The sequence below is a fragment of the Mirounga leonina genome, unplaced genomic scaffold (assembly GCF_011800145.1).
Source record: "Mirounga leonina isolate KUSES-001 unplaced genomic scaffold, KU_Mleo_1.0 Mir_170, whole genome shotgun sequence".
NCBI classification, from domain to species: domain Eukaryota; kingdom Metazoa; phylum Chordata; class Mammalia; order Carnivora; family Phocidae; genus Mirounga; species Mirounga leonina.
This window is the reverse complement of record NW_023270433.1, coordinates 6,820,281-6,842,992: the sequence shown is the minus strand read 5'-3', so window position 1 is coordinate 6,842,992 and position 22,712 is coordinate 6,820,281. Positions and strand designations below refer to the sequence as shown.

At 49.4% G+C, this 22,712-nt stretch overlaps 1 protein-coding gene across 2 annotated transcripts in view; it reads left to right on the top strand.

Annotated features, from left to right (window-relative positions):
* Positions 1-22,712, top strand: part of NUP188 (nucleoporin 188) — a 47,768-nt gene that overhangs the window by 24,474 nt on the left and 582 nt on the right. For both annotated transcript variants that reach the window (XM_035015657.1, XM_035015658.1), the window contains 31 exons: positions 70-159; positions 2,758-2,823; positions 3,789-3,908; positions 4,392-4,518; positions 5,764-5,916; positions 6,099-6,225; positions 6,437-6,524; positions 6,621-6,697; positions 7,265-7,379; positions 8,024-8,144; positions 8,272-8,338; positions 9,266-9,394; positions 9,721-9,860; positions 11,151-11,257; positions 12,580-12,786; positions 12,891-13,060; positions 13,763-13,832; positions 14,235-14,302; positions 14,729-14,924; positions 16,857-16,934; positions 17,230-17,315; positions 17,535-17,680; positions 18,173-18,354; positions 19,537-19,737; positions 19,908-20,000; positions 20,412-20,570; positions 20,776-20,913; positions 21,688-21,762; positions 21,844-22,077; positions 22,213-22,344; positions 22,616-22,689. In XM_035015657.1, the coding sequence (XP_034871548.1) occupies positions 70-159; positions 2,758-2,823; positions 3,789-3,908; positions 4,392-4,518; positions 5,764-5,916; positions 6,099-6,225; positions 6,437-6,524; positions 6,621-6,697; positions 7,265-7,379; positions 8,024-8,144; positions 8,272-8,338; positions 9,266-9,394; positions 9,721-9,860; positions 11,151-11,257; positions 12,580-12,786; positions 12,891-13,060; positions 13,763-13,832; positions 14,235-14,302; positions 14,729-14,924; positions 16,857-16,934; positions 17,230-17,315; positions 17,535-17,680; positions 18,173-18,354; positions 19,537-19,737; positions 19,908-20,000; positions 20,412-20,570; positions 20,776-20,913; positions 21,688-21,762; positions 21,844-22,077; positions 22,213-22,344; positions 22,616-22,689 (3,836 nt within the window). The remainder of the gene's footprint in view (positions 1-69; positions 160-2,757; positions 2,824-3,788; positions 3,909-4,391; positions 4,519-5,763; positions 5,917-6,098; positions 6,226-6,436; positions 6,525-6,620; positions 6,698-7,264; positions 7,380-8,023; positions 8,145-8,271; positions 8,339-9,265; positions 9,395-9,720; positions 9,861-11,150; positions 11,258-12,579; positions 12,787-12,890; positions 13,061-13,762; positions 13,833-14,234; positions 14,303-14,728; positions 14,925-16,856; positions 16,935-17,229; positions 17,316-17,534; positions 17,681-18,172; positions 18,355-19,536; positions 19,738-19,907; positions 20,001-20,411; positions 20,571-20,775; positions 20,914-21,687; positions 21,763-21,843; positions 22,078-22,212; positions 22,345-22,615; positions 22,690-22,712) is intronic.

The following is a 22,712-nucleotide window of genomic DNA, read 5'->3' as shown; positions in this document are numbered from 1 at the left end:
GGACTATGCTGAATCTGGGGGAAGAGTTTTGTTATTCAGAATTAGTCACTGACTCCTTTGCCCTTACAGTGTACCACCAGCACCGCATGCATGTGTGTCTATGGACTCCTTTCTTTCGTTCTGACGTCGCTGGAGCTGCACACGCTGGGCAATCAGCAGGTCAGTATCTGGCTTTTGTGAGGCTGTCTACACTGCCTGGCTTTGCAGTCATATCCCTAAGATACCCCTTTGGAGCTGATATCACACACACCCACATACCCCAGGTGTTAATTTATTGCTGTTTCTTTTCATTTATTGTATATACAAATGATACCTATTAGTTTAAAAAAAAATCAAAGTGTTGATAAAAACAAAAAAGTGTAATCCCACCACACAGGACAACCTCTGTTAATATTTTGTTGTGTTCCCTTCCAAACATTTTCTGCATATATATATATATATATATATATGTTAAAAATATAATAATTCTTCTCTAAAAACAGAATCACAATGTATATACTGCTTTGTAGTCTCATTTTGGGATAGAGCACTGTCCCAAACATCTGTGGGTGCTAATAAATATTCTTCTGCAATATTTTTAAAACATGAAACATTTCAAATGTACATCAAAGAAGACAAAGTTAGGTAACAAACTCTTAAACAGTCCTATCACCAGCTTCCAAATTATCAACTGACAGCAGATCTTGATACTCTTTCCCTCCTTGATTATTTTGAAGCAAATCCCTGACATCATTTAGTTTCATCTATGAATATTCAATGAGCCAGAATAGGAGCTAGTAAAACTTTACAACCATTAGCACATCTATTTTTTTTTTAAAGATTTTATTTATTTATATACCAGATTGAGAGAGAGAGAGCAAGAGCACAAGCAGGGGGAGCGGTAGGCAGAGGGAGAAGCAGGCTCCCTGCTGAGCAAGGAGCCCGATGTGGGACTCGACCCCAAAACCGACCCTGGGATCATGACCTGAGCCGAAGGCAGATGCCCCATGGACTGAGCCACCCAGGCATCCCCCCATTAGCACATCTAAACAGTATCTTCAAGTAACAAGTCAGGATTTAAATTTCTAATTGTCTTATAAATGTTGTAAATTTGTTATAAGTTTGTTTTGATCAGGATCTAAATAAATAAGGTCCATACATTATTGGTTGATAGCTCTGTCAAGTTTTAGTCTGCACATGCCACATCAATGTCTAGATGATGGTTGTCTAGATCCATTAGTTCCTTGGGAGTTACAAAATGGCACTATTCTATCTTTCCTCTTTTGTTTATTGGCTAGAACGTTGCTATAGAAAAGGTTTCATAGTATATACAAATATTAGATCATTATGTTGCATATCTAAAATTAATGTAACATTATATGTGAGTTATACCTCAAAAAAAATTTGCTCTGCCTGCCGCTCCCCCTGTTTGTGCCCTCTCTCTCTCGTTCTCAAAAAAAAAAAAAAAAAAAAATCCTTTAAAAAAAAATTTGCTCTCGGGCGCCTGGGTGGCTCAGATGGTTGAGCGTCTGCCTTCGGCTCAGGTCATGATCCTAGGGTCCTGGGATCCAGTCCCGCATCGGGCTCCCTGCTCCTTGGGAGCCTGCTTCTCCCTCTGCCTCTCTCTGTCTCTAATGAATAAATAAATAAAAAATCTTTAAAAAAAAAAAAATTTGCTCTCATTAGCTATTAGCTATCTGATACTCTGGTATAGAATACTATACATGCTTATTTTTCTGTATTTGCTAGTTTTCCCTACCATCCTGTAAAGGTGGTTAGTGAGGTTTTTAAATTTTTACATGTCATTGTGGATTCCTGGGTATAAATAAACATATTAGCTGTGTTTTAATCCACTGCAGTTACTATTCTTATGCTCCGATCCCTCACCTTTGGCCAGTAAGAACTCTTTCTGATGAGCTTCTGAATGTGTCTGACACAAAACTTCCGTACTTTGATAACTCCATTGTTTTCTGGTACGACACACCATTGTAGGATTATCTTGCAAGAGTCTTGCCCCAGACCTGGAATATGCTGTTTCTCCAAGGAACTGGTTCCTTGCAGTGGAAAGTGCTATTTGAGGAGTTCTTTATAACTAAGTCATTGTATTCATTTTTAATGACTTGTTTTGGAAATTGAAGAAATTGGTAAAGTTGCTAAAAATGAAAATTTCTTACCATTATAAAAGAAATTGGTGTTAACTGGAAAACTCAATTTCCAAAGCTCTAGGGGCACAGAGTAAGCTTTGCATCTTTTGCCAAAATTCTGGTCACATTTGGACCTCATAATATACCTGGAGGATCAGTATTAACATATCTGGACTGCAAGAGTCCTAGTACTTGGGTTGTTTAAAAAAAGTCATTCCCAATGTGTGCCAAGCGCTGTGCTAGGTGCTGAGGATTCAGAAACTTAAAAAGGCATTATTCTTGCCCTCTAGGAGAACAGTTTAGCTGAGCCTGGTAATACCTCTCATTTACAGTCCACTTCTCCATGTATTATCTCATTTAGTCCTTACAGTGGTACTGTGAAGCGGTAATATCACCATTTTATAGATAAAGATAAAGATTTTGAAGTTCGGAGATGAGTTAACTTGCCTAGCACCATATAACAGCTATAACATACACCCTAGACAGGGTATAACCTTACTTTTTAAACCCAGGGTTCTTTCTGACATAGTATGTGAAAGTATTGTTGGTGTTTTTATTTGAATAGGATACAGTAAAAAAAGAAAAGACTGGTTCAACTAGGGAAAATAAGCTATTTTTCCCCCTCCCCCAACAGGATGTAATTGACACAGCATGTGAAGTCCTGGCAGACCCTTCTCTTCCAGAACTATTCTGGGGAACAGTAAGTGTGTCAGAGGGAATTATGCTAAGATATTCTTATAGCGAAAAGTATTTATCAAGTACTTACTTTGTGATAGGTCTGATATTAAGCATTTATGTCTTTTCACATTTAATCTTTACAAAAATCTATGAAGTAGGTAGAATTATTATCATCACTATTTTGCATATGAGGAAAAGTGATGCTCAGAGATGTGAAGTGACTTGGCCAAGGTCACGTAGCTAGACAAACAGCCAGGATCAGGAAGCAGTTCTGGCTGACTTGAGTCTGTAGCCTGTATTATGAACCAGCATGTTCGCTATCCTACCCACCAAGTTTTTGTTCACATTGACAGTCTCAGACACCAGTATTACTGTAACTCTTGAACGTGGTATTGGGGTGAGTTGACAGAGTATTGTAACTGGTTAGATAAGAATTTGGCTTTGGAGAGAACAGTTTCTCACCAATACTCAGGCTTAACATTGATAGCAGCCTGAAGCCCCAGGGTCTAGCTGATGAATAAATCTGTTCTCTTTGGTACTGTGGCCTGACTGATAGGCCTGTATGTCTTACCTCTTCTTCCTGAGTTGCTATCCAGCCTCGACTCACACTGTTCTGGGAGAAGGCAGTATGAAACAATATTTAGGTTGAGGATCTGTTGCCCATGTGTGGTGACTTAAATGCTGGCATGTTGTTTGGTGCTTTTCACTTTATTGGAGACATGTCCGTGAGGAGGTGAACGCCGTTGTCTTCCGATAGAGAGGATGGCCAGGAAGAGGTCATTGGAGGCAGTGGTGTTCTCTTTTCTTGACAATCTGCTGTTGATAGCCATTTTCAGTGGAAATGTGGAAGTCTTAAATTGTTAGGGAGGAGTGATGATATCTGCCTGAAGGAAAGGATTGGTTTTAGGTTTTCTTATGATTGCTAGGCAGTCTGGAGATGTGTTAATCGATGGATAACATGAAGGTCAGTGACTTCTCTCACCATAGGAGCCAACCTCCGGGCTTGGGATCATTCTGGACAGTGTCTGTGGGATGTTCCCCCATCTCCTCTCCCCTCTCCTACAGTTGCTGCGAGCCCTCGTATCAGGGAAGTCCACTGCCAAAAAGGTAGGTGGTTCGGTTAGATGCCTGAATTCAGAGTGTGGGAGCTATTTTGGGGGTGCCACTGCCACAGCAAGAATTAGTCTGAAGTTGAACGGACGTTGCCAGAGATAGTGCCTCAAGTCTATAAAATTAAGTAACTATTGTAGGTGCGGTGGGAGTAGGACAAAATACAGAGTTTCTTACTATCTCATTGGCAGAGAATAACAGTAGACACAAGGAGGGAGTACCTAATAAAGCCACACAGTCAATGTCATTTGAGCAGTGAACACCCACTGTTCAGGAGAGCCAACTGTCTGTGCTGTGAGGGGTCCTCGACTTCAGCATAAGAGGATGGTGAGGGCTGGCAAGGAGTGCGGAGGCGGGTTCGTGCGAAGTTCGAGAGTCCCCACATACATGGTCTGGCTAAAGAGCAGAGAAGTGAACGTGGGACTCCTTCCATGTCCCCCAGGTAAACGTGTGGCTGGATTTTTTTCTGCATGTTGGCAGGTGTATAGTTTCTTGGATAAGATGTCTTTCTACAATGAACTTTATAAGCACAAGCCCCATGATGTGATCTCCCATGAAGATGGAACTCTCTGGCGGAGGCAAACATCCAAACTCCTTTATCCTCTTGGTAAGATGGAGAGACCCTGGTTCAGTAGCTCTTTTTCCTCAGCCTCCGTTTAGGCTTCATCTTTGCTGCTTTAACTTTTTTTTTTTTTAAGCTGCCTTTATTTTTTTTAAAGATTTTATTTATTTGACAGAGAGAGACACAGCGAGAGAGGGAACACAAGCAGAGGGAGTGGGAGAGGGAGAAGCAGGCTTCCCACTGAGCAGGGAGCCCAATGTGGGGCTCAATCCCAGGACCCTGGGCTCATGACCCGAGCCGAAGGCAGACACTTAACGACTGAGCCACCCAGGCGCTCTTGCAAGCTGCCTTTAAAGCAGTTCCTTCTCTCCACTATACTTGTTGATAACTTAGTGCATTTCTCCCTTTTATAAGGGAGAATCATAACAATCATAAGATTGTTTTATTTAAAAAATAATGCATGTTCATTGCAACAAGAGACACGGCACCGATCTACACTTTACAGAGTTCGCCTGTTGAGACTTGTCTGTTGGGTAGTCAGTGTTAAGAACTGATGTGCATCCTTTTACATACTGTGTACGCTCTCCTAGATTCATCCTGGAGGTTGCTTTTCTTATATACGGATCTGACCCATTCTTTTTAGTAACTACAGAATTATTCTGGATGTTCCAGAATCTTGTATCTTTTTCCTTCTAAAGGACATGTAGGCCATGTCAGGTTTTTGCCACTACAAACAATGCTGCCTTGGGTACATGTCCCCTTATACACTGGTGCTTTTATTTTTAGCACACTGGGTTCCTAAAGCAGGGTTGTTGGATAAAAGGGCATATACAAAAACAATTTTTTAAAAGATTTTATTTATTTGACAGAGACACAGCGAGAGAGGGAACACAAGCAGGGGGAGTGTGAGAGGGAGAAGCAGGCTTCCATCGGAGCAGGGAGCCCAACGTGGGGCTCGATTCCAGGACCCTGGGATCATGACCTGAGCCGAAGGCAGACGCTTAACGACTGAGCCACCCAGGCGCCCCTACAAAAACAATTTTAAATAAGTGTCCACCAACAGATGAAATTGATAAAATGTGGCACATATATATAGTGGGATATTCAGCCTTGAGAAGAAAGGGAATTCTGACACATGCTGTAACTTGGGTGGAACCAGTCTATCAGTGTTAGCTACTAGGAAGAGAGTGTCCTTCTCTGTGTGAGTAAATATTGGTGTCTGATGTAGGAGTCACTTTTTCCTATTGTATTCCCAGATATTAGACTCATTTCCTTTCCTTTCTCCCTTAGGGGGTCAGACCAACCTTCGCATACCTCAGGGCACCGTGGGCCAAGTAGTGCTGGACGACAGGGCTTACCTGGTACGCTGGGAGTACTCCTACAGCAGCTGGACCCTCTTTACCTGCGAGATTGAAATGCTGCTGCATGTCGTTTCCACTGCAGGTAAGGTCCACTCGGCGAGACAGGACTACGGGAAGGAAAAATGGCCATGCTTAGATTTGGACAGACAGAGAATCTCAAGATAAAATTGAAAACCATCCAGACTGGGATAAGTGTAGTGTTTATCTGGGTCTCAGAGACTATTCCATGATCTTGAAGGAATTGTGTGCTTTCTTTCCCCACAGATGTCATCCAGCACTGCCAGCGGGTCAGACCCATCATTGATCTGGTCCATAAGGTCATCAGCACAGATCTGTCCATAGCAGACTGTCTCTTGCCCATCACGTCCCGCATCTACATGCTGCTGCAGCGGTAAGCATCTGGTCACACACCTGCTGGGTTAACATCCACGCTCGTTCCTCTGAGGGAAACCCTGGCGTGATACTATCCCCAGCTGAGGGCCTTCCTGTGTTTCTAACCCTGCTGGGAGGAGGGACTTGGGCAGAGAGAACTGGAAAATATTTGTGGTGGAACAAGTTATGTTATTCATTTTACCGAGTAGAGTGCACTGTTCTCCAACCAGGCTAACGACAGTGATCTCCCCACCAGTGGACGTCATTGCTTCTTGTGTCAATTGCTTGACTGTTTTGGCTGCCCGGAATCCAGCAAAGGTGAGAGACACCAAGTCTTCCTAAGAGCCAAAAAAGGGTGCACTTGGTGGATACCTGAAGACACGTGGACATTGGGCTCTTCTTTTCCCTTCTCAGGTCTGGACTGATCTTCGTCACACAGGCTTTTTACCATTCGTGGCCCACCAGGTCTCCAACATGAGTCAGATGATTAGGTGAGCCAGGTCTTCTTAGGTTGGGTAGGGCATATTCCCGGGGAGCACCAGATACGTTTCAGGTCCAGACTAGCTTCATTCTTTTTAAAGAAGTTTCCCCATGGATGTATTTCTCATCCAGGAGCAACCACCCTAGGTGCATGGGAGTTAACTCTCCAGCCTAGAGAATCCAGAAGTGTCTAGATCCAGAGACTTGGCTTCCCTTTCTTAGTCACTCCGTACCTTTCCTTGTTTCATGGGTACTTGAGCTCACCTGCTGGACAGTTAATACACAGGCTCCATTTTCCTACCTGAGCATTCTCTTTGCCCTCTCTTACTTGTAAGACAAAAAGATATTTTTGGATGTTTATTTGATTTCTTTACTTTAAACCTCTTGAGGTTGTACATCAATAAAACATGTTCTTAATGTTCACCTTGGGTAGAAAGCCTAGATTTGATGAATTCTTTTGTAGAGATTTCCTGTTTGGGGCCCAAGCCATCTAGGTAATAACAAGAATGCTCTGTGATTAGTTTCTGGAAACCCTGAGATTGCCTCACCCTGATTCCCCTGCCTCTGTTCTCTCCCAGTGCGGAGGGGATGAATGCCGGAGGGTACGGAAGCCTCTTGATGAACAGCGAGCAGCCCCAGGGCGAGTACGGGGTCACTGTTGCCTTTCTGCGCTTGATCACCACTCTTGTCAAGGTAAGAGCTGGTTAGATGAGATCATCCAAAATAGTTTCTCTTCTACTATAGTCCTCATGTCTGTGCAGGCCCCCCAGTTGTCCTGAGGTTACGGCATTAACGGTTTCTGTGTATTGAGTATTGACTATGTGCCAGATTCTGTAATGGGTACTTTATCTGTAGCCCAGGGTAATATGTATGTTTTATATCATGACTCAGTATACACATGTGTTTGTGGACCCCTGAAGCGGAGTTTCACAATTCAGCACTACTCTGACAATGCAAAAGGCATTCGGATATTTTCTTTCTTTTTTTTTTTTTTTTTAAGATTTTATTTTATTTATTTGACAGAAAGCCAGAGAGGGAACACAAGCAGGAGGAGCAGGAGAGGTAGAAGCAGGCTTCCCGCAGAGCGGGGAGCCCGATGCGGGGCTCGATCCCAGGACCCTGGGATCATGACCTGAGCCGAAGGCAGATGCTTAATGACTAAGCCACCCAGGTGCCCCTCGGATATTTTCTAATAAGCTGATTTCACAATCCACTAACGGGTCACAACTCAGTCTGAAAAATAGATTTTGGAGTCTGACAGAATTAGGTTTACATTTCAGGTTGGCCTCCTGCCGACACTTAAAAGGTGTAAGTTCTCACAGCATGGTTTCTTGTAGGGGCAGCTGGGAAGTACCCAGAGCCAAGGGCTGGTGCCCTGTGTCATGTTTGTGCTGAAGGAGATGCTTCCCGGCTATCACAAGTGGCGTTACAACTCCCATGGTGTGAGAGAACAGATTGGTAAGGAAGGCGTGCGCAGGGAACACTTGAGTGACTCCTGGCTCCCTGGAGATCTTGTCTTCCCCTTTCTTGGGGTGAGGGTCATCACACAAGGCCACATCATTGCTGTGTCTTTTCTGGAGTCCAGGTTGCCTGATCCTGGAGCTGATTCATGCGATCCTGAATCTGTGCCACGAGGCAGACCTACACGGCAGGTATGGGGGCGGGGTGTGACTGCTCGAGCTGGGTACGCCCGGGTGCCGCCGCTCCCCAAGGGAAGACAGGGGCTTCTGCTATGGGGAGCCCCCTCCTTTTCCAGAGAACTCAGTTTGCCTTAGCCCAGAACTCAGTACTCTTGAGGTTCTGATTTGCTTTCCACTGGACTGTATCCTTTCTCCCTATGGGTCGAGAAGAGAACTGAAGCGGAAACAAACTTACCCCCAGTGAGATTGTGCATGCGTGCACACACACACACACACACAGAATTTGTTTTTTATGATCTTGACAAAAGTTACAAATATTCATTGGGAAATAGAAAGCGCCCTTCCTAAACCTGCTTCTTGGAGATGACTATGAAGTTAGTATGTTTTCTGCTTGGTGTTTTCCTCTGCTTGTACTGACTGCTCTGGAATTTCATTTCCATGCCACTTCATACAGATCTGTCTTGTTTAATGGTTCTGTGCAGTCCATTGTATGGACTAATAATTATTCACTTCAGTAAATATATCCATTAATTGGTAAGACATTAAGATAGCTTTTCAGGGTGGTTTCTAAGATCAAGTCTATTTATTTTATTTATTTTTTAGGATTTTTATTCATTCGAGAGAGAAGCGCACATGTGCACCCACAAGGTGGGGAGGGGGGAAAGGGAGAAGCAGACTCCCCGCTGAGCAGGGAGCCCTATGCAGGGCTCAATCCCAGGACCCCGAGATCATGACCTGAGCTGAAGGCAAACGTTTGACTGAGCCACCCAGGCGCCCCTAAGATCAAATCTATTTAAGGAAAGTGATCAGAGTGTATTCATCTGGCAGAGAGCTGCTCTGTATCACTGATGTCCAGTTGGTTCAGTTTGGACAGTGCCCTTCCCTTCCAGTAATGAACTTGGTAGCTCCCTAGTAACTTGGAACGTGTCTGTCTTGCAGTCACAGCCCCAGCCTGCAGTCTCTCTGCATTTGCAGCCTAGCCTACACAGAAGCAGGGCAGACAGTGATCAATATCATGGGCGTCGGTGTGGACACCATCGACATGGTGATGGCTGCTCAGCCCCGAAGGTAGGGCTCCCTCTCCCCTTCCCCATTTATCTTTATTGTGCCTGCATGTTCTCTGAATTCCAGTGTAAGTTAATGTGTGGTGGCTTTTTAAAGACAGTCTTGTTTCCCCGAGGACATAGCCTTTCTCTACCCTAGTGGCTGCTGTGTAGACTGGCACATAGCAAAGGGAGTTGATTGCTCCTCCTCTCTCCTAGTTTGGACTGGGGCCTCTAACAGAAGCTGTTGAACTCTGGGATTATTGTTGGGAATCTAATTCATGAGAGCACATATGTTGCAAATGAAGTCATGTTGTCTGAATCAACTTTGGTTTCCATTTGGCACCCTAGTGATGGGGCAGAGGGCCAGGGGCAGGGCCAGCTGCTGATCAAGACAGTGAAACTGGCATTCTCCGTCACCAACAATGTTATTCGGCTGAAACCGCCTTCTAATGTGGTGTCCCCCCTGGAACAGGCTCTCACACAGCATGGTATGTATTGCTCTTCCGACCAGCAGTGCTTCTACCCACAAGGACATACTTCAGGCTGTGTTGTTAGAGGCCAGCAGTATTGTCTGACTAATTCCTGGAGGGAATGTGGGAATGATCACCAGCTCCTATCCTGGACTTAGAAACGAGGGCTGGAATGTCCTTCACTTCTGCCTCCTGTTGATGACAGAATAGTAAAGAATCCGTGTTCACAGTCAGACTGCCTGGCTTCACATTGTGGCTCTAATCAGCCGTGTTACCTTGGGCTCATTATTATTTTTTTTTTTAGAGATTTTATTTATTTATTTGAGAGAGAGAGAAAGAGAGACAGAGAGCACATGAGAGGGGGGAGGGTCAGAGGGAGAAGCAGGCTCCCTGCCGAGCAGGGAGCCCGATGCGGGACTCGATCCCGGGACTCCAGGATCATGACCTGAGCCGAAGGCAGTCGCTTAACCGACTGAGCCACCCAGGTGCCCAGCAATTACTATTTTTTAAAGATTTTATTTACTTATTTTTTTTTAAAGATTTTATTTATTTATTTGAGAGAGAGAATGAGAGAGAGAGAGCACATGAGAGGGAGGGGAGGGTCAGAGGGAGAAGCAGGCTCCCTGCCGAGCAGGGAGCCCGATGCGGGACTCGATCCCGGGACTCCAGGATCATGACCTGAGCCGAAGGCAGTCGCTTAACCAACTGAGCCACCCAGGCGCCCCTTTAGGCTCATTATTAAGCAACTGTGTTTCTCGTCTATAAAATGAGGATAATAGTAGTACCTACCTTATCAGATTACAATGGAGGTAAGATTACTACTTGTGAATCATGGAGAAAAGTTTGTGGTAAATATTGACTGTTTGACTCTTTGGCCTTACACTATTAATTTAATCCCTTTGGGACCCTGTTTCCTCACTTAAGTAGGTGGTTGGGTAATGTCTAAGACCTATTCTACTTGTATCATTTTGGGATTTTGATAATTTTTGCATTTCAGTGCAGTTCTTCAGTGTGATGTCTTTTTCTAACCTGTTAAGAGACAATCTGTTGTTTTCAAAATGTCTCTCTTGCTGCTCTTAATGAATTGGATTGGCCATTTACCTCCAAATCCTGTGTATCCCCTTGGCTACGGAAAAAACAAAAAAAAAACAAAAAACAATGGTATGGCCACCTGGATTTGCTCTGGCCCTCCCAGTACTTGAGGGCAGTAAAATCCCTCACGTGTGTAGGCCGTTGTGACTGACAGCCTCTCTTAGGAGCTTGACTCAGACACACTTGATGTCTAACCTGTTTCCTGTGCTTCTTCAGGTGCCCATGGGAACAACCTCATTGCTGTTCTTGCCAAATACATCTACCACAAACATGATCCTGCTTTACCACGTCTTGCCATCCAGTTGCTGAAACGTCTGGCCACGGTAGGTTCCCACTTAATCAGGCAAAGCCCCAGAAAGCTAACTTCGTGCTTGAGACTGCTCCTGCCTTCTTTCAAGAGAAACAGCTAACTTGGACTTCTCTGACTCTTAAAGATTTTGTTTATTTATTTATTTATTTGAGAGAGCGACTTGCGAGTGTGTGCATGAACCGGGGGGCGTGGGGGGTGATGTGCAGGGGGAGAGGGAGAATCCCAAGCAGGTTAAAAAGCCCGATGCGGGGCGCCTGGGTGGCTCAGTTGGTTAAGCGACTGCCTTCGGCTCGGGTCGTGATCCTGGAGTCCTGGGATCGAGTCCCACGTCGGGCTCCCTGCTCAGCAGGGAGTCTGCTTCTCCCTCTGACCCTCTTCCCTCTCGCGCTATCTCTCATTCTCTCTCACTCGAATAAATAAATAAAATCTTTAAAAAAAAAAAAAAAAAAAGCCCGATGCGGGGCTTAATCTCACAACCCTGAGATCATGACCTGAGCCAAAACCAAGAGTCGGTCGTTCAACGGACTAAGCCACCCAGGCAGATTTCTTTTTATCTGTGCTTATGTATTAAAGGATGTTTGGTGTGTTCTTTTGTTCTTTACAAAAGTAGAATGGCCTCATACATACTGTTTTATGACTAGCTTTCTTCACGGAACACCAGATCTTGCAGTCTTTCCACATGGGCACATTTGGGCTACTTTATTGTCTTTGATGCTTACATGGCGTGCCCCAGAATGGATGCATCCTAATTGATTTGGGCTGTTTTTTTATCTTCCACTATTACAGGCAGTGCTGCAGGACTGTTGTCCCTAGAGTTCCATAAACTTCTGTTTTCAGTTCCTAAAAATTAGGTATTAGTGAACATTTAAAATTTTTAGACATTTCTAAATTGTCCTCCATAAAGGATTGTAACAGTTTATGCTCTTTTTTTTTTTTTTAAACATAATCTTCACACCCATCGTGGGGCTTGAACCCACTGCTCCAAGATCAGGAGTCGCACGCTCCACCTGCTGAGCCAGCCCGGCGCCCCGACAGTTTGTACTCATAACACCAAGTCTTGTATCCCCATCAGTTTTTTCATCTTGTTTTTTACCTTGCATTTCTTTAACCACGAGAGAGGTCGTGCATGTTTTTATGTTGATTACTATTTCTTCTGTGAATCGGTGGGCGTTTTGTACTGTAGTTTGACGCAATGTCCCTTCTACCCCGGAGCTGTACATCTGGATGTTTCCCTTTCTGCGCGTTTTCTTCGAGTTCTCCAGTACCCTTCTGCAGGAGCTTGTCAAGGTTTTTCTGAACGTAGAGCCCTACGTCTGTGTGTTGGGTCTCCACCAGGTGGCCCCGATGTCAGTATATGCCTGCCTCGGCAACGATGCGGCTGCCATTCGAGATGCCTTCCTGACCCGACTACAGAGCAAGATTGAGGACATGCGCATCAAAGTCATGATTCTGGAGTTCCTCACAGTTGCGGTAGAAACTCAGCCAGGCCTCATCGAGCTGTTTCTGAATCTGGAGGTGAAGGATGGCAGCGATGGCTCTAAGGTGAGCCCGCGCCTGGGATGAAGCTGGGAGGCGGCTCCCTGGGAGGAGGGTGCGCTTGGCCGGTGGAGGCTGAGGGACTGAACTCTCGCTTGGCCCTCTTGCAGGAATTCAGCCTTGGCGTGTGGAGCTGCCTCCACGCGGTGCTGGAGCTGATCGATTCCCAGCAGCAGGACCGCTATTGGTGTCCGCCCCTGCTGCATCGGGCAGCCATTGCCTTCCTGCACGCCCTGTGGCAGGACCGGCGGGACAGTGCCATGCTGGTCCTCAGAACCAAGTGAGTCTGACTCCGGGAGGGATTGCCTTCCAAGCCTCGTGTCTGCAAGACGGGAGTCACAGTAGTTTATACTTGGGAGGTTCGTTGTGACCGCTCACTTGGCCGACGCATGAGAAGTGCTTAGGGGCTGGTTTGTTGTGCGGGAGCGTGACTCTGAGTCATTCTCTGCTGCTGCTGGCACGTGTCCTCTTTACCAAAAGGCAGAGATGTGTTTATCTGAGGGTGCCCTCCTTGTCCTGCCTGTGCGTTCTTCCCTTTTCGCTAACCCCTTCAAAATCCATCATTCTTGAGAAACAGTAGCTTCAGATCAGAGTGGCTTGCTCGAGTCCTTGAACTGAATGAAACCCCCTATTCTCCAGGACCCTGTTTGCACGAAGGGAAGGGACATTCAGAAGGCTGACCACGGGAGTCTGCGTCCTTATTCCTTCCCCACTCTCTTCTTTGTGGGGCTCTGGGAAAAGTGTATGGTGGCACAAATCAGAATTTTTATTGGTCAACTCTAGAACATACATACAATTGTGCTTCTTAACAGGAAAACATAATTTTATCTGTGGAACCAGTTACATTTATGTAGGTGCAGGTGACTCATGTTAGGATTGAGATGGGTACAGTACGGACAAGTAACCAGCCGAAGCGGGTGGACAGAACTTCGGGAAGGCCTGCGTGAGAAAAGTATGATTTCCAAATGTATTTTCCTTTCAGACCCAAGTTTTGGGAGAATTTAACCAGTCCACTGTTTGGAACCCTTTCTCCTCCCTCAGAAACCTCTGAGGTAAGCCAGGGTGAAGGGTGGGACAGGGGAGGAGAGTCCCTGGGAGGACAGGCTGGGCGGTGAGACTGAGATGTAGGAAATGATGCATCCCCTCATTAAGCAACGGGAGTGTTTTCTTCACTGGAAATTTCTTTCTCAGAGGCGTGTTTGCTTCCTCTCCCTTTGATATCTCTCGCTTGGGAAGGGAAGTGGCATGCCCTGCTCTGTGTTGATGGCTCTGTGGTCTTCTCTGCTCACTTGGAGACCCTGTGGACCCGACATTGCAGATGCCCATTCACATCCGATAGAAATTGGGCTTCCTTGTTTTCCAAGTATCAGGTCCCTGCTCTGTTCCATCGTCGGGGACACCGGGGAAGAGGCTCTCCTCATGATTGATGTCTGCTCTGCTCTCCTCCTCCACAGCCCAGCGTCCTGGAAACCTGTGCCCTCATCATGAAGATAATTTGCTTGGAGATATACTATGTAGTTAAGTGAGTCCTTCCCCTTTGAGATTTTAATTTAAGGTTTGGGTGAGGGGTGCGCGATGGCCTGCCACCGGGTGTGGGGCTCTTTGAGCCAAGACAGAGGAGAGCGCTGGTTTGGAGCCATTTATGGAGGGCCGCTGAGTTGTGTCCCTGGCCGGTCCATTGATGGCATTTATGATTGTCAGAGAGAGTTATGGTGAAGCAAACTCCATGTGCCTGGGATTTTATGGAGGAGGAATCCTGGAAAAGGCCTCAACCTAACCCATTATGTTGAGCAGAAGTATGAGCCCCACACAGTGGAGGTGACTGGAGCCGTCTGCCTTTAAGCCCAAGTGAGGTCGCTTTCTCTGCCTGGACAGGGGTCTGTGCCCATCACATTTCCATCCGTTTTCAAAACGTAACTGTAGGTTTTGTTTTTTCTTGACACTCTAGGGGCTCATTAGATCAGTCATTAAAAGATACGCTTAAGAAATTTTCCAGCGAGAAACGCTTTGCCTACTGGTCAGGCTACGTCAAGTCATTGGCAGTTCACACAGCCGACACAGAAGGCAGCAGCTGCACCTCCCTGGTGGAGTATCAGATGCTGGTCTCCGCCTGGAGGATGCTCCTCATCATTGCCACCAGTCACGTAAGAGCCTCTTGGAGTGGTTTTCACTTGGGTATTCACTGGAGTGGCTTTCATACAACTGTGTGCCGGAATGCCTAACAGATGCAGCCCCTTGGGATGAAGGATGAACCAGGGATATTCCCTGACAGCTACAGTGTAACAGTTCTGTGCCAGTAGATGGGGGCTTCTGTGGGCTGTTCAGGATGTTGGATGCAACAAGGGACCCTGAAGAAAAATGCAGAGAAGTGATTTAAAATCTTTTGTGACATTCATAAAAGCCTCCTGGAGCTGCCCTTGCAGCCCTGGATGGGTCTCAGGGGCCCCCTTCCTCCATCTGCTTCTCCTGCACATGTCATGTCACCCGCTCAGGTGTGTGACCTGTGCGTACTAGGTAAATATTTGTGGACTGGTCAGCAGGCAGCTGGGGCAGCTGCAGCAGCACCCTCTCTAGAGAGCAGTTTGTTTTCATTGCTTCTAGAAACTGCGTTTCCTGGTCTTAGAAAAAGAACAGAGGCATTATCTGTGTGCTATGTTTACTGAGAGTTGGTTTTTAGAGAGAGAGTTAGCATTTGAGAAGAGTCTGCACTTTTTCTTTGTGTGTCTGTGTGTGTGTGGTTTCACCCCGTCATGTTGTGCAGTGTGGACTTAGTGTTGAACTGTTCCTCCTTGGGGAATCCAGATTGATATCTTGACTTCATGAATAACTTGGGCTTAATGGATGTCCTTTGTTCCAAGCGTACTCTTTTTTTTTTTCCAAGCGTACTCTTATATCTTCCACAAGTGACTCGTTCCCTGTACCAGACTGCCCACGACCTTGGGACATTGCTGTGTCACTGTGGTTGCGGCCCCAGAGACTGCAGACACAGCAGAGGGCAAGGCGGTCTCTGGGGAATGCTCAATTCCTGCTTGGGTAGCCTGTGTGTCACCTGCCTTTAGGCTTTAGCTGGGCAGCAGCTCTTTTTTTTTTAATTAAAGCATAATTGACATATGTTCTGTTGGTTTCAAGTGGACATCAGAATGATTCAGTATTTTTATACACCATGAAAGGGTTCCCACGATAAGTCTGGTGACCGTCCGTTACCACCCAAAGTTGGGACAGTCTTCTTAACTATGTTCCCGGGCGGTACAGGATAGGCAGCAGGTCTTGAATTGTAGCTCCGAAAGTCCTGCCATCCTCTTTCCTCTTAGGAGAACTATCTGATTCAGTCTAGGATCCTGACCATTCACTTATTCTTTTAACAGGTATTAACAGAATGGTCACCATGTGTCAGGCACTCGGGGATACAGCAGTGAATAGGGCAGATAAGGTCTTTGATCTTGTGGAGAGTGGCCCACGAGGAAAGCAAATGGTAAACAAATTCCTAAAGAAATGTAGGTTGAGGTGATAATTCACTAGGAGGGAAATAATCAGGATGCTAGGGTAGTGAGTACTTGAGTAGGATAGGAGCCGTCAGAGAGGCTGTCTCCGCGGAGGCGATGGCCAAGCTGAGACCGAATGTACAGAGGCGCTTTCCAGGCAGAGAACCTGTGGGAAAGAGTAGTCTCGGCAATTGGTATCATATGTACAAGGGTCCAGAGCGGAAAAGAGCTTGGTAGCTCTTGGTAGCTAAGGAGACTGGGAGGGCCAAAATGGGGTGAGCACAAGTGGGAGTGATACTGGAATCCTTTGCACCAGATTCGGGGGCAGGGGGCTCTTGGCCTTGTTTGTATTTCCAGAGCACTGGGAAGGAAGCCTTTGAAGGGTCTGAGCAGAAGAGGGACATCGTCAGGAGGAGGAGGTGAACCTGACCCGATTTTGACCACATCTCAGGGTGGACAAAGAAACAGCAGGGAGACAATTAGGAAGACTGTGACTTATCAGTGGCTAATTGCCTGACAGAGGACCCTACATTTCGTGGCTTCTAAAGTCTAGAAAATTTTCCCCAATGCCATTTTTTCCCTGTTCCTTTGTAGGCGGAGGTAATGCACCTGACAGACCGTGCGGTGCGTAGCCAGCTCTTTCTTGACGTGCTTGATGGGACCAAAGCCTTAGTAAGTGTGTCTGGGAGATTCCACATTCCTTCTAAGGAGAAGGTCCCCAGAGCCCAGGAGCAGCTCATGAGTGTGTAGTTGCCCAGCAGTCGGGCCAAGGGCCTCGGGCGGCCTGGGAGGCCTGAGGCTACAGTGCCACTCCATGGGCTCGCGCCTCTGGCCCAGGCCAGTGAGCTCGCTGCTGGGAAGGAAAGGCAGGAGGCTGAAAGGGGGTCCTGTGGGCGGAGCTCAGATCTTCCAGCCATGGCGGCTCACAGGAAACCCGACTTCTGAGCAGTCGGCTGTCTCCCCTCAGCTACTGGTGCCAGCCTCCGTGAACTGCCTCCGCCTCGGCTCCATGATGTGCACTCTGCTGCTCATCCTTCTCCGGAAGTGGAAGGGGTGAGCACTGTGCCGGGGGGGTGGGGGGCCTGCCCTCCCCTTGTTACTGACCCTTCACTTTCCTGAAGGGGAGAAAACGGGTGTGGAACAGGCCTGACCTAGCAAACAGATGGGGGCTAGACAGGCTGCCTGGCGGGCCTCCTGAGATGAAGCAGGGGCATTTTGTCGCCTTTACGTGGGGTGTGTTCTCCCTCCCTCTCTGCCCCTTATTGTTTCTAGGGAGTTAGGGTCTGCAGATGAAATCCTTGGGCCCTTGACGGAGATTCTAGAAGGAGTACTGCAGGCAGACCAGCAGCTCATGGAGAAGACCAAGGCCAAGGTGTTCTCGGCGTTCATCACAGTGTTGCAGATGAAGGAGATGAGAGGTGAGGGGCAGAGGGGAGTGGGGACAGCGGTCTCCCCGCCCCACTGACAGCCGGCCAGGCGGGCCTTCATCTGGTTTTGTGCCACACATTTCTGCTGTGTGGTTTGAGCTGACAGTCTTGGAACACATGTCAACGAAACTCTTTTTCAGGGCGCCTGGGTGGCTCAGTTGGTTAAGCATCTGCCTTCGGCTCAGGTCATGATCCCAGGGTCCTGGGATAGAGCCCCGCATCGGGCTCCTTGCTCAGCGGGGAAGCCTGCTTCTCCCTCTCCCTTTGCTGCTCCCCCCTGCTTGTGCTCTCTCTCTCTCAAAATAAATAAATCTTTAAACACAAGAAACAAAACACTCTTTTTCTCTCCTATCTGTCCCACAGCCCGGGCAGATCTCCTCTCAGCACCGTACATTCTCTGCCCATCTGGGGAGGGGACGTCGGTGTGCCCTGAGAGTTGACATGGTGAGCATGACCGTGTCCCTCCCTGCCTGTGCTCTGCAGTGAGTGACATCCCCCAGTACTCCCAGCTGGTGCTGAACGTCTGTGAGACCCTCCAAGAAGAGGTGATTGCTCTCTTCGACCAGACCCGCCATAGTCTGGTGTCGGGCGGTGCTGCAGAGGACAAGGACAGCATGGAGACTGATGACTGCTCGCGGCTGCGGCACAAGGACCAGCGTGACGGGGTGAGGGAGCGCCCTGGGGAGTAGTGTGTCCTGCCCTCGCACATCCAGCAAGTACACGCTGCCTGCCTGCTCGGTGCCAGGCCCTGGGGGTGATTAGGGAACAAGACACGTAGTCACTGCACTTAGAGTTCGAAGCCTGGCGGAGGACGTTAACAAAGCTGAGCCGACGCAGAGATGTGTCGGGATTCCATCGTGGCGAGTCCCACACGGGAGAAATGCCAGGAGAACCTACAGCTTGGGGTTCTCACCTAACCCAGGGACTCAGCAAGAAACCACCCTTTCAGCCGTGACTTAAAGCATGGGCAGAGCCAGGCAGGCACGGGGAGCAGGGAAGATTTGGGAGCGAGAACAGGGCTGGTGAGCCATGGTCTGAGTCCCCTGGTCCCTGGAGGAGAGGCTGGTGTGAGGCTGGAGCGCGGTGGAGGGGAGGGATGACCAGCAGCCTTAGCAGCATCTTTGATCTGGGTTGCAAGTGAAGGAGGAAAGGACTCAAGGAGTAAAAGCAAAGGAGAGAAATGATCAGATTTGGACTCTGGAAAGATCACCCTGGATGCGCTATAGAAGAGCATTTGTTAAACTGGGTCATGACTTACTATAGTGGGTCTCAAACTGAGCTCATTTGGTTACAACCAGTATTTTTTTAATGAAGTAGGATAAACCGTAAAAGAAAGTTCAGTGTGCTTTGCAGGATGGAGGGTAGGAAAATACATCAGCATGTGTATACGGGGACAAGGTGTAAAAAGTATTTATTACTGTGCCGTTATGGTCAAAAATAAGCTTGAAAAGTCACTAGTATGAAGAATCCATTGGAGACGGCGAGGGAGGGTGAGGGAGGACCACCTGGGAGGCGGGTGCAGTGGTGCAGCAAGAGGGGCAGAGGGTGCAGTGAGCAGGTGTGAATCGGGAAGTTTGGTAAGGGGAGAGCGAGGAGTCGAGAACCGTCGCTGGGGGGGTGGCTCGTTAGCGAGGATGGAGTCACTGTGCCCTGTGAGGGGACGCAGGAACCCAGCAGGTCAGGAGAGACCTCAAGTTGTTCGAGTCGAGCTCACTTGAAGACATGTGTGACCCAAGTGAGGGTTGGGACGGCCCGGTGCAGGGCTGCCTGTCCTCCTCGTCCTCCTCCTTTTCCCCCCTGCACTGCTTTCTTCCCTCTTGCCCATCTCTGCCCCTGGGCCCCGGCAGGTGTGTGTCCTGGGCCTGCACCTGGCCAAGGAGCTGTGTGAGGTGGATGAGGATGGGGACTCGTGGCTCCAGGTGACTCGCAGGCTCCCCATCCTGCCCACCCTCTTCACCACTCTGGAGGTGAGCCTGCGCATGAAGCAGAACCTGCATTTCACCGAGGCCTCGCTGCACCTGCTCCTCACTCTGGCCCGCACTCAGCAGGTAGGGGGCAAGCCCAGGGCCGGAAGGGAGCTGCCCTGCGTGTGATGGTCCCAGGAGCTCTGGTCTGCCCGAGAGTGCCAGCTGCCCCTGGGCAGGGTGGCTGCAGGGGACAGGTCCCAGGAGTGATGGGGCTGGGGAAGTGCCACCTCATTCCTGGCCTTTCCCTCCAGGGAGCCACGGCAGTAGCTGGAGCCGGCATCACCCAGAGCATCTGTCTGCCCCTCCTGAGTGTGTACCAGCTTAGCTCCAACGGGACGGTGCAGGTGAGTGCCGTGAGCCGGGGGGCCTGGGCCGGCGCCGGACCGCAGTTGCAGTGGGAAGGCCTCCCTGCCTTTGGTCTTCTACTCGCCCAGGAATGGCTCTTCAGAGGCTTGTCCGATGCACTGATGGTGTGGACTCCTCCCTGCCCCCACCCCGATTCCTAGCTAGTTAGTGGCCGACCTGAGTCTAGAACCCAGGGTTCTTACATCTCTGCCGAGTGCTCTTCCCTTGCAGTCCCCGGCCTAGGGCCCCTGGGGCTCTGCTGGTCACCAGGCCGTGGCCGTGGCCGTTCCGGGTTTTCTCCTCCACGCAGCCCGGCTGCCTTAGCTGCTGTGTCACAAGGAGGCCCTGCTGCGCCTGCCGGCTGGATTCAGCAGTGTGTGTCCTGGTCTTGTGTGCTGTTTGTGTCTTAGACCCCTAGCACCTCTCGGAAGTCCGTGGATGCCCCCTCTTGGCCAGGGGTCTACCGCCTATCCATGTCTTTGATGGAGCGGCTCCTCAAAACTCTGCGCTACAACTTCCTGACCGAGGCCCTGGACTTTGTGGGGGTTCACCAGGAGCGGACCTTACAGGTGAGGGGCTGCCAGCATCGTACGGGTGGAGGCTCAGGGTAATGGGGGCGCGGTCTGGGCCATACAGAAACTTCTTAGGCATAATACCTGTTGTGCCATCACCTCTGCGTTTGTGCGCTCAGGACCTGTCCTCCCAGCAGAAGGGCAAGAGCAGGTGGGTTAGGTCCCTGATCCAGCCCGCTCCCCCTCCGTCTCTCCCTCCCAGTGCCTCAGTGCGGTGAGGACAGTGCAGAGCTTGGCCTGCTTGGAGGAGGCTGACCACACGGTGGGCTTCATTCTGCAGCTCTCCAACTTCATGAAGGAATGGCACTTCCACCTGCCTCAGCTGATGCGGGATGTCCAGGTGGGGCCTCAGACATGGCTCCTTGGGTGGGGGTCTGGGGAAGCACCTGCGTGTGGGGGCCGTGGGCACTGTCTGGCGCACCTCTGGTGAACTGCAGGCCCGTGCCTGGAACGTGGGCGTTTTGCTCAGCGAATACAGGCTTTAGTTTCTTCATGCTGCTTTCTCTGAAGCTGAAGTTTTCTTTCCATAGTAAAGGGCAGCCTTGTAGCTTCAGAACTTGGGCTCAGTTAGAGACGTTGGTTCACATCCCTTAAGGATGGGCCAGCGGAGCAGGGAATAGGGGAGGTAGGGAAAGAACGGGTCCTGGAGTCAGACAGGCATCTGTCATTTGTCTGACCTTGGTCAGGTCACTTCACGGTCTCTGGGCCTTCTTTTTCTGTAAAATGGGAAAATGATCCCCATCTTCTTTCTTTTTAAAGAAAGTTTATTTAAGCAATCTCTACGCCCAGTGTGGGGCTTGACCTCACAACCCTGAGATCAAGAGCGCGTCCTCTACCGACTGAGGCAGCTGGACGCCCCTCCCCATCTCACGTGTTACTTAGGACGCATCGTATGTGCTAGACCTCGAGCTGGGTCCCAGGGAAACCCCCCAGGCCCCTCTTGCCCCAGTTCGTAGGCAGGCGTCCTTAGTAGCTGTCAGATCTGCAGCCCGAGAATGTAGGAGGTGAGCACCGTGGGAGCTCAGGGATGGAGGAAGCGCACCGGGACTCTGGGGGGCCCGCTCGGTCGGGCTGCTGCTGAGCACCCCCCGCCTCGGCCCCGTGTCCACTGCAGGTGAGCCTGGGCTACCTGTGCCAGGCCTGCACCTCCCTCCTGCACAGCCGCAAGATGCTGCAGCACTGCCTGCAGGTGAGCGCCCTCCCCACCTGGCTGCCTGCGGGGCCTCGCCCGGCGTCTCGGGACTCCACCTCCGTCTCGTGTCTCCCTCAGAGCAAAAATGGGGACGGCATCCCCTCGGCTGTTGCCCCCCGAGTTCAGCGGCTACCCACTGCTGCCCCCGCGCCCCCCTCCTGCTCCTCCTCCAAGCAGCCCACTGCTGACACGGAGGCCTCGGAGCAGCGAGCCTTGCACACAGTCCAGTACGGACTCCTCAAGATCCTCAGCAGGACCCTGGCGGCCCTGCGCCACTTCACCCCGGACGTCTGTCAGATCCTGCTGGATCAGGTACCGGCCACCCCGAGTGCCAGGTCACCAGCCTCCCTGCGGTGAGCTGCCGAGGCTCTCCTGGGCTCCGCTCTGTCCTGAGAGCTTGTCTGGGGTCCTGGCGGGGCTCCACATTGCTCCCGTCTTGCCTTGCAGTCCCTGGACCTCGCCGAATACAACTTCCTGTTTGCCCTGAGCTTTACCACGCCCACCTTTGACTCTGAAGTGGCCCCCTCCTTCGGGACCCTTCTGGCCACAGTGAATGTGGCCCTCAACATGCTTGGAGAGGTAAGTTGGGGGCCGTCAGACTCTGGCCTCTCAGCTTCCAGTCTTCCTCCCGGTCTCCTGCGGCCTGACTCTGGCCTCGAGCACGTTATTAGCCCTCCCGAGCCTGTTCTCTTCCCGAACGAGTGTGACAGAGCCTCCCCGAGAGGATTGTCGTGAGGCCCGAGTGAGGTAGCTGAACGCTGCTTAGTGCAGGACCTGCCGCGTGGGAGGCTCACAGTGAGTCACACCCATTACTGTTACTTTTTTTTTTTACCCGTTTCTCTTCCTCCAGCTGGACAAGAAAAAGGAGCCCCTCACCCAGGCTGTGGGGCTCAGCACACAGGCAGAAGGGACCAGGACGCTGAAGTAAGAAAAGCCCTCCTTCTAGA